The following is a 10,816-nucleotide window of genomic DNA, read 5'->3' on the forward strand; positions in this document are numbered from 1 at the left end:
AAACGGCAGCGCTGGTGGTGCTCTGGCTAATGGGACAGAGTGACTGTGGACGAGGAGGAGCAGGAGAAGGAGGAGGAAGACATGAAGCAAAAGGAGATCTAGTGGGAGAAGAAAAATTTGACTGCGACATTGACCCAGCTGAAAAAAAAGGAAAAAGTCCAATAGTAAAAACAGTAGTAAGACCAACAACAAATCAGGATATTTGAAACAATGAACTAAAAATACTGAGCTAATGATTTATTCAGAAACAGCTTAATGTGTCTTTTACATCCCCTGGCTAGCCGAAGAGATAGGAGGGAATAACATAAAGTTAAAATAGTGAAAGAGGAGTCAAGATGGCATTTTTAAAGGTTTATTTTCTGCTAGTTTAAAACTTTGGTTCAGACTGACATTTAACTCAAGGGAGAGCTAACGCCAACATAACAAACAAAACATCCCTAACAGAAAATAAAAGGAACTTGCCCAATGCCAAAGAAAACAAAATATACAAAGATAGCCAACCTAACCAGCACATAAACAGTAGAAAACAAGGGATTACGTTACAAAAGCAATTCTCCCCTACAGGCAGTCTGAACAAAGTCACATAAGGCTAAAAATACAAATCAAAGGCATGTGAGCCTGCACATGTATGGCAGTGAAAATGGCCAGAAGGCCCAGAAACACAGCTTCACAAACGTTATATAGGGATCTGCCGATTGCTGATTGACTTGATTCAAGCAGCAGCACCCAATCAGGACAGAGAAGGCATTATTTCACAAAGAAAAAGCTATCCTCCTGGGGCATGTAGCACACAGGACCAGACTGTTTTCCACATGTGCTTTTACACTGGAAATATCCAGTGTTTTAATACCCATATTAGAAATGCTGTGTAACAACTGTGTTAAAGGCCACCATACCAGTTATTATAGTTTTCTATTTTCTGATTACTTTTTAAATACCAGTTATTATAGTATAGTTTTCTATTTTCTGATTACTTTAAAAAAAATCATTTCTTGATTTTAATATAGCTTTGATTGTTTGAAAATGTCTAGTTTTACTTTAGTGTTTTTTTTAATAGTTTCAGTGTTGGTTTTAGTCTTTTTAATTTTTAATTTGTGGAGCTGTGCAAGTTTTCTACCTAAGTGACGAGAAATGCCAGCGTCATCTACTTGTTAAGCCGGGATACGCTGGTCGCCAAACCAAGCGAACCCAGCCAGAGAGCCACGCCAGTTCTGTTAGCACAACATTCGCTTACTTAGCCATTAGCCTGCCATTGTTGTTTATGTTAAAATGTGGCAGCTACAGCAAGCGAGCGTTAAAACGTAACGCTGTCCGACCACTTCTACAACTGGAGGGTCACATCTGTAGCCCAGCATGTGCTCCGTCGTTGGTTGTGATTCGTGGCGACACAATGTGCAGCGGTTCAGGCTACCAGAGGACCCGGAGAGGAGACTGGAGTGGGTTCTGTTTCTGTTCGAAGTCAACAAGCAGCGACTAAAAGAATCGTCCTGGACTGATATCACTATTTGCAGTGAACACTTCACAGATGACTGCTTCGTGAGCTTGGCTCTGAGTGGCTCGGTGCAGCTGAAGCCCGGTGCTGTCCCCTCACTGTGGGTCAACACAGAGCCAGAGGAACCCGTGGAGAGCCCACAGGATGAGGTAAGTCAGCTGAGGGATCACCTGTTGCTGGACTTCACCGGATCTTTAAAAAACTGCTCCCAAGCCAGCTTCCACGTTGCTTTGCGTTATACCTATATACTGTGTATTACGGAAAGAGAAACTGAGACGTGTTTACAAAATAAAAGCGACTTTCAAATGAATGTGATTTCTATGTTAGCCCACACCACACGTTTAGTCTGGCATAAATGCCAAAATACTATAGAAAATGAATTCATTTCAAAATTAAACATAAATAATGAAAGCTGATTTATTTTTTTAATTAAGATTTTAAGTCGTGAACAGCCATTACAGGTGAACGTCCTGTTTCCACAGACTAATTTTATTTTAGATCCACAGTACACACCCTTATCGAGTTACTCAGTCAATATCAATCAATAAGTCAGTTTGATTTTGTATTTCAAAGTAAAGAGACTTTACTTTTTCCACTATCCATCTATTAGAAGGAAAGATTTGCTTCCACAGACTAATTTTACTAAAGATCAACAACATCAAAAGCTATCCGAAATTGCGTATATGAATACTGTTGATCTAAAGTATATTAAGTGACATATTAACTATTTTTAATGGCTTTACACGGTGTTTGAATTGCAATTCTAAGCGTGGCTATTTTAAGACAAGTTTATCATATTTCAATATTTCTGTTATCTGCAATTTGATTTTTTTTTTCACATAAATTTTTGTTTTGTGTTTTATTATTGCTATTTCATCAATGACAGGCTAAATTTTTTTGGTTGTTGAAATGAGTCACTTGAAGAGCAATTTTACTTTGAAATCCATACATTGATGGGTATAGACAAAAAACGCATGCTTGTTAACTGTTTGTGGCTTTGTTTGACTGAAAGCTTTTGTGTTTTTTTGTGATTTTTGTGTAGGAACCTGTTACCACCACAGATGCAGATAGTCAGTGTGATGACCTAGAATTATGTAAGAGCTCTACTTGTTCCCCTGAAATAACAGAATGCCCCTTGAGAGGTAAGAAAGTGTCCATATCACACCATTAAAAATCTAAAGTGTGACAAAGTGTTGTATTCAAGCCTGTCCCCCACAATGTTTCAGATGCTCTCACTCCTGAAACTCCAGACACAGATTCGAACCAGGAATTGTAAGTTCCACATTTCTGAGCATGTTTGAAGATGTGACATCATGACGCGTCTGACTGTTTGTATTCTTGTGTTTCAGGCCTGCACTTCAGAACGACAAATACATGGTGAATGAAAATTGCCTCCTGAAGGTGTTTGGCCAAAAGTGCCCAACATGTGGAGACAAACTCCAGGCAGTGAAAGTAACCTATGGGGAGCTCATCATCTTGAAACAACGATGCCATAAGTGCGACTACAAAAACAAGCGGAATGGTCAGGTCAGTGCCCCTCTCCCTGCCGCTGAAGATGGACGCCTGACAAGAGGCACAGAGGGAACCCCAGAGACCCAGCTGGTAGGTTTAACCTGATTTACTGTCTACTAAAGAAAACTTGGTCATCAGAGAAGTTTGCAATGTGTTTATTTTATGATTCCTAACTGGACTTGACTCATAAAAAGTTTAATATGACATATTTCATTAAATATCATAGACTAAAAGATAGCTGTATCCGCCGTAATGTCACGCATTATGGTTGGGATTGCATTGGTAATGCTTAATGATATGAATTGAGATGCTTATTTTAGCTAGCAGAAAGCAGTCTTTCAAAAAAAGTGTATTCAAACAGCTGACTAGAGCAGCCTACCTGTCTTTCAAAATGGATGCAATTTTGAATTATAATGTAACCAAAAACAATAGTTGTGTTTCACTCTGAAGTACAGACTTCTTGGATGGGTTATACTATACAGCAGGATGTAGCAGGCGCCCCAAAAGGAACACGCAAGACCACTAACACAGTGACTCCAATTAGCAGATGTGACGCCGCTGCAGACACCAACGGGTTTACAGCTGCCTGTGTCAGCACACTCAATCAAAGTGGCCACGCCCCTAACCCTTACTATTCACACGGATTAGTTATAAAAAATTCTCCCACTTGCAGATGTTGTAAACGAGAAAACTATCCATAGAGATCAAAACCGTTTTGGTAGCAGTCTGTAAAATTATTTTGAATTCTCTAAAGCCGGGTATTTTAACTTAAGACATGACAGGGATTGACTCACTTTTGGAGCCAGCTTCACGTAGTCATGATAGGAGCTTCCCACTTAGTTTCTGGGAGTTTCTTCAGAAGTGATGGTGCAAATAGCAACTCTTAAGATCTCACATCACTTCACAATTTAATCAAGCTACTTTTTTTTGGATTGAGAGTCATACATGCGTTTAATTTGTTTGGCTCTCAGAAGTAATAATTCTCTCAGAAAGATGCAAATTCTGCGCCTCTATTATTCCATTTGGAACAAAAAAGTATCTGTTTTCTGCTTTTTGTGTCTTTGCCCGCGCTTTTGCTGAATTGCAGTTTTAAAAAAAGCACTTATAGAAATGATACTTTGTCCTTTGCTTGCACCTCTGTCTTAGTCATTTTTCATGAAAACTCTTTGCTGTACAGGCTTGAAAAAGTTTCCCAAATGCTACGTTGCCATTCTTGTCATTCACAGTCAGCGCTAAGAGACGACAACGCCGGCGCTGTGGCTTTGTCTGAGGCCGTCACTTTTAGTGATGAAAAAAGCGATCCTTCAGACGACGAAGAGGAAGGCAATAGAGGTGGGATGAGTTCAGATGGGGACTGGAATCCCACGGAGGAACTTTTGGTGGCTGACGAGCTCACAAAGGAGTCTGAGGAGGAAACCGAGGATGAAGGCGAAGAGGAAGATTTTGAATCCCCGGGTGGCCTCGAAATTAATGAGCTGTGCACAGAGTGCGGACGTTTTTTCCTCATCCTGAAGCCTCACACATGCGAGCACAAAATAAAACCCTACTCCTGCAATATCTGCGGGAAAAGGTGCGTTTCTGAGATTGCTCTAAGAAATCATAGCGAAATCCACGACGAAACGTACGAGCATCCTTGCAAGTATTGCTATGTCACCTTCAAAACCAGGGCGGACAAATTTAGGCACGAGCTGACCCACCAGGATAAAAAAGATCCCTTTAAATGTCCCGACTGTCCAAAGACATTCGCCACCAGTAAAGAACGCCGGAGCCACCTGGCAAAGCACAGAGTCTCGAGGGAGTTCAAATGTGGAGTCTGTGGGATTGACTTCAAGGACATACATCGTCTCAGGAGGCACTCCGTTGTGCACACAGGACTGAAACCGTACAAGTGTTCGGTGTGCCAGCGTGGCTTCAACCAGACGAGCCACCTGAAGTCCCACATGCGTCTGCACACCGGGGAGCGGCCGTACAAGTGTCAGCTCTGTGACATGTGCTTCAACCACAACGTGAGCTTGAAAAGTCACATCCAGCGTTACCACACGTCCAGCTCTGGACTTCAGCAGATGGATAAAAGGGCAAATGATGCTAAGAGGAACAAGAAAAAGAGAGACGTGAACTCTGAGTTTGACAGTGTGAAAGTAAAACAGAAGGTTCAGAGGGAGAGATCAATGAAGCCGAAAAGTAAAAGGAGAAGCACGGACAGGCCCAGAGGAATCAAATCAAAGGTACAGAAGTTAAAGAAAACAGGCTCCGGTGATGAGGGGAGCGAGGACAAGCAGTCAGGTAGTGATTTATCCTTTGACTCGACAGAAGAGGAGGAAGAAGAAGAAGAGGAGGAGGAGGAGACATTGGGAAGGCGACCAAACGGTGACAGTGACTCTGATTTTGACCCAGAAGTAGAAGCAAAGAAGAAGAGGTGCAGCAGCCAGAAGACTGTTAAGAAACGGAGAGAAAGATCAAAGAAGGGCCTGGTGGTCTGAAGTCTGTGGTTTTTGTTTTTTTGTTTGTCTTTTTTAATGATGTAAAAACAGAAGGATCACACTACACAGCCACTATTGATATAATTCAGTACATGCATGAAATCGTTGCTTTATAGGGAGTTCCACACTGTTGTTTGATTTTCCGAAGCCTTTTTATCTTAACAGATGTGGAGGTGAATTGCAAACAGATGGAAGCTGATCGAACGTTATGGCACTGCTTGCCTGAAGAAGAGCAAGTCAGTATTTATTCAGAATCAAAATGACGCTAATGTAAGAATGAACTTCCATTGTTTTTATTTTTATCACTACATACAGTCAGTTTCCAGTCTTATATTAGCTCTGCCACAACATGTGGTTTTTATTTGATGAGAAAACCTTATTTTATTTAATCTTTAAATATGATATAAGTTTACATTATGACATTTATAAAGAGAAACTTCACAATTATAATTTACAACTGAGGAATGCAAGGAGGTCCTACTTCTCTGACATCATCACTAAAAACAGCCATAATGCTCGGGTCTTATTTTCTACAGTTGACAGGCTAACAAACCCTCCTGTGTCAGTGGCAGCTGAACTTCATTCGACCATGGCCTGCAATGACTTTGCCAAATTCTTCACTGAAAAAATCCAAAAAATTAGACAAGCAATTGGTACATCAACAGCAGATCCAGGATATGTACTGTGTCCACCAAAAAACTGTTTAAACACCATGAAACAGTTTCAACCTATTAACAGCAAAGACCTGGAGGACATCTTAGGTCAACTGAACTCCTCCTCCTGCTGTTTAGATGTCCTGCCAACAAGTTTTTTCAAAAAGGTCTCAAAGACTTTAGAGTCAGACCTGTTACAGATCGTCAACTTTTCTTTATTATCAGGTGTGTTTCCAGAATCACTAAAAACTGCTGTAATCAAACCTATACTGAAAAAGGACAATCTTGACAAGACACAAATGAACAACTACAGGCCGATCTCAAATCTCCCGTTTTTAAGTAAGATCATTGAAAAAGCAGTTTCTCAACAGCTCAGTTACTTCTTAAAACAGAATAATTGCTACGATGCCTTCTAGTCAGGTTTTAGACAGAACCACAGCACTGAAACCGCTCTGACCAAAGTGTTTAATGACATATGTCTGAACACAGACAGTGGAAAAATGTCAGTCCTAGTTTTACTGGATCTCAGTGCAGCATTTGATACAGTTGACCACAACATATTACTCAAACGACTGGAGAACTGGACAGGTCTTTCAGGAACTGTACTAAACTGGTTCAAAACATACGTAGAAAACAGGAAATACTTTGTATCAATAGGTAACTTCACATCTGAGCAGACAAGTATCACATGTGGAGTTCCCAAAGGTTCCATCTTGGGACCCCTTCTGTTTAACATTTACATGCTCCCACTGGCACAGATTATAAACAACAACAAAATAAACTATCACAGCTATGCAGATGACACACAAATATATATCACAATGTCACCAGGAGACCGAGGCCCTGTACAGGCTCTTGGTAAATGCATTGAGGAAATCAATGACTGGTTGTGCCACAATTTTCTCCAGCTAAACAAAAACAAAACTGAAGTAATAGTCTTTGGCGCCAAAGAAAAACGATTACAGGTCACCAGAGAACTTCAATCTATACATCTAAAAACCACAAACCAGGCGAGAAATTTGGGTGTAGTGATGGATGCAGACCTAAACTTAGAAAAACACATTAAGACAATAACAAAGTCAGCTTACTATCACCTCAAGAATATATCAAGGATAAAAGATCTGATGTCTCAACAGGACCTGGAAAAACTAGTCCATGCATTCATCTTTAGTAGGCTTGATTACTGTAACAGCATCTTTACAGGTCTACCTAAAAAATCAGTCAGACAACTACAGCTCATTCAGAACTCTGCTGCTCGAGTCCTCACTAAGACCAAAAAAGTGGACCACATCAGTCCAGCTCTGAGGTCCTTACACTGGCTGCCTGTCCGTCAGAGGATAGACTTTAAAGTTCTGATGCTGGTCTATAAAGCTTTGAATGGTTTAGGACCAAAATACATCAATGACCTCCTGACCCAGTATGAACCATCCAGATCCCTCAGGTCATCTGGATCCGGTCTTTTATCAGTTCCCAGAGTCAGAACCAGACACGGAGAAGCTGCATTCAGCTTTTATGCTCCTTATATCTGGAACAAACTCCCAGAAAGCCTCAGATCAGCTGAAACACTCAGTTTATTTAAATCCAGGTTGAAGACTCACCTGTTCTCAGCTGCATTTGAATAAAGCACCAAATCCACACTTTAAGCTTAAATTTCAAAACTTACATTTAACTACTGATTTTATCTACTGTTCTGATTTTATCTGTTTTGATTTTATATACTGTTGTTTGTTTGTTTGTTAATTAGTTAGTTAGTTTATTTGCTTGTTTTAATCAATTTTAAATCATGCTTTTTATTTGTTCTTGTTTCTAATGTCTCTGTAAAGCACTTTGAATCACCTTGTTGTTGAATTGTGCTATACAAATAAACTTGCCTTGCCTTGCCTTGCCTTACATTTTGAAAATGTAACAGAAAATGCAGAAAACTCAAAAGCTTAATCTGAGAGTCTACAGGCCTCAGTTAGGATGTTAAATGTTAAAGTTCATGAGAGTACGATTAGAAAAAAGACTGAGCAAGTTTAGGTTGTTTGGAAGGGATGCAAGCAGAAAGCATCTGAATAAACAGCACGACTTCTGAAGCAAACAAGGCCAAAGTGGAGATGTTTGTCCATAATGCACAGCAAACATGATGGTGAACCCCAAACACAGAACATCAGCTCAAACATCCCATACAAACTGTCAGTCACGGTGGTGGAGGCTGATGATTTGGGTTTGTTTTAGAGCTGGGCAGATCAATCTAAATATCGATAGTATTGACATCAACACTGGTACTGGATCGAGACTAGCATGATGGTATTGGTACTTTGTTTCTATCCCCTAAGTTCATTGCACTGTGAAAAATGTCTGAAGCTTTATGTGATAATTGAGATTTAAACAACAGAAGTTGACCCAAGTTTCATCATTCATGAAAAGTTGAATGGTTCGTTTGCTATATTAACTAATTATCATGGAAAGTAAAATCACAGTGATTCATTGTTCATTAAAATGTGTTCAGAATTTGCAAATTGATGATAATTCATCTTAAAAATCATGACACTCCCCTACACAAGCTGCCTTCTATAAGTTCGGTATCAGTATCGGTATCTGCATTACTGGCCCTGTAGTTACCTCATATCAGATCATAGCAACATCTGCAGTATTGCACAGCACTAGTTTGTTTTGCAGCCACAGAAGCTGGACACCTTGCAGTTAAAGTGCTGACCTTAGAGAGCTGTGCATAAATGAAGGCCAAGAAACGTCAACAAAGAGAAGCAGCACTTAAGGAAGAATGTGCCAAAATTCCTCCACAATGATGTGATTGTGATCGATAAACTCATACAGACAACAGTTACTTCAAATTGTTGCTGATAAAGGCGGTTCTACGAGCTACTGAATCATGAAGCAGACTTAGTTTGTCACAGCAATGAAAACGTCTGTATGTAAACTCTGATGAAGTGATACAGAATATTTTAAAAGAAATACCAGTGGCTTTTTATTTTTAAGTTTATTAGCTGCAAATGATGATGATTTATTCATTATGATAAACTTTTTTGATTTGACCATTATGTCTAGCAAAACTAGAACTATGGGTTTGTAAAAGTAAATAAAAGTCTTTGCTTGTTTGTTGAAGCACCACTGAGAAACTAAATATAGTGATTTACTGAAAAAAAATGTCCAGCAAAGGTGTCCAGCTACAGTTTTGAAAGTCTGCAATCTTTATCCTGTCATTTACTTCATGTTATGTGCTTATGGAAGATTACATTAAATAAGTCAGCCTGATGGTTAAAATCAGCAGTGCACTGTCATGTGTTTAGTACAGCTGAACAGTGGACTGTTTGGGGCTATCTCGCAATTCTTGAATTTAAATTGTCAGGGTGTGTCTGGGTTCAGAATCCCCACTTTGATCAAAAACCCTGAATGAATCCCTCTGCCTACATGTTTATCCTTTTTCTCTCTTCCTGTGTGTGTGTGAGAGAGAGAGGGAGTACGCCAGAGCTTAAGGTTGCTTCAAGGCCCATCAAGTTTTTCTGAGAGTTGGTAAAACTTCTTTAGCTTTTCTCTGGTGGAAAAGCTGCCAAGGCTGCTTAGTGGATTAGACCCACTGATGGCTGGCAGATCTAAACGTAGCCTCAATATTTGGAAAAATGAACTAAAAGACTAAAAATTTCTTTACTGAGATACAAAACTTCATACTTCAGGGCTGCACTCTCAAGGCAGTAAGGGAAGCTGCAGAGATTATATTTAGTAGAGATTAAAAAAATGGAAATAGACTCATTTGTCATTTTATTAGGTACACCTTGCTAGTTCAGGGTTGGATCTCTTTGGAGCCGCCTCAATTCTTTGTGGCAATGATTCAACAAGGTGCTGGAAGCCTTCCTTAGATATTTTGGGTGAGTACAAATGGCTCTCACTAACTAAAAGAAGACTGCAGCAAGCTAACATGATAGTTTACCCAAGCTTGAAACCATTAGTTTTCACCTCCTGTGTCAGCCTGACCCTCTTGTCATGGCTATTGCACAGAGATGTGGTTGCTGAAGTGTGGCACAAGCTTTGTATCTTCTGAGCAACGGGTTAAAGATGTGTGGAAAGAATGATTTCTGCTCCGTTATAATCAAAAGACGGTGAACTGCAGCAAATATCTCCGAAACTGCAGCTCACACAAAAACGACCTGAAGACAAACACCTATACTTCGGGTAACGTAGTGCCCTGACAGTCCCAGACAACCACTAGATGTCATCATTGTGCCACTAATACTGACTCATTTTTCACAGTGATCACACTGCAGCCATCCCCCCAGCGTGATTACTATGGTAACTGTTACTGATACTGCAGTACATGTGCTGGCCTGCTGAGTGAAACCTCCATCCCTGCTTCTTCTGCATCTTTACCACTCTTCTAATGTCCTTTTCCCAGGGAGCTAGTGTATTCTCTGCAGGCTACTCCTCACTGCCCCACCCCCCTGTGATCACTTGGTCTTGTAGATGTCTGAAAGCCACACCTCAAAGACCCTGGGAGTATTACACAAGAGCTAAGATGCCCTTGTCAGAGCAAGCTGCTGATGCTTGCAAAATTCATGCACCCTGTCATTTACCGTGTCACAAGGACATCACTGCATAGAAATCTTCCACCATTTTTCCCTCTCTACTTTTTCATTAGGCCCCTCTGTCTGTTTTCTCTCATTTTATTCTGGCGCTCTCTTCAG

At 40.3% G+C, this 10,816-nt stretch overlaps 1 protein-coding gene across 1 annotated transcript; it reads left to right on the plus strand.

Moving 5' to 3' along the window:
• Positions 1-873: 873 nt before the first annotated feature.
• LOC113010504 (uncharacterized) lies at positions 874-9,401 on the plus strand. Its single transcript, XM_026149590.2, has 5 exons — positions 874-1,641; positions 2,535-2,634; positions 2,719-2,764; positions 2,842-3,094; positions 4,231-9,401. The coding sequence occupies exons 1-5, from the start codon at positions 1,354-1,356 to the stop codon at positions 5,482-5,484; spliced, it is 1,941 nt and encodes a 646-aa protein (XP_026005375.2). The 5' UTR covers positions 874-1,353; the 3' UTR covers positions 5,485-9,401.
• Positions 9,402-10,816: the final 1,415 nt, after the last annotated feature.

The sequence above is a fragment of the Astatotilapia calliptera genome, chromosome 18 (assembly GCF_964374335.1).
Source record: "Astatotilapia calliptera chromosome 18, fAstCal68.1, whole genome shotgun sequence".
In the NCBI taxonomy this organism is placed as follows: Eukaryota; Metazoa; Chordata; class Actinopteri; order Cichliformes; family Cichlidae; genus Astatotilapia; species Astatotilapia calliptera.

Coding starts and splice junctions, on each gene's coding strand:
- LOC113010504 (XM_026149590.2), top strand. CDS start 1,354: ATGTGCTCCGTCGTTGGTTGTGATTCGTGGCGACACAATGTGCAGCGG. Junction 1,642..2,534: donor TGGAGAGCCCACAGGATGAG/GTAAGTCAGCTG, acceptor ATTTTTGTGTAG/GAACCTGTTACCACCACAGA. Junction 3,095..4,230: donor GAACCCCAGAGACCCAGCTG/GTAGGTTTAACC, acceptor TGTCATTCACAG/TCAGCGCTAAGAGACGACAA.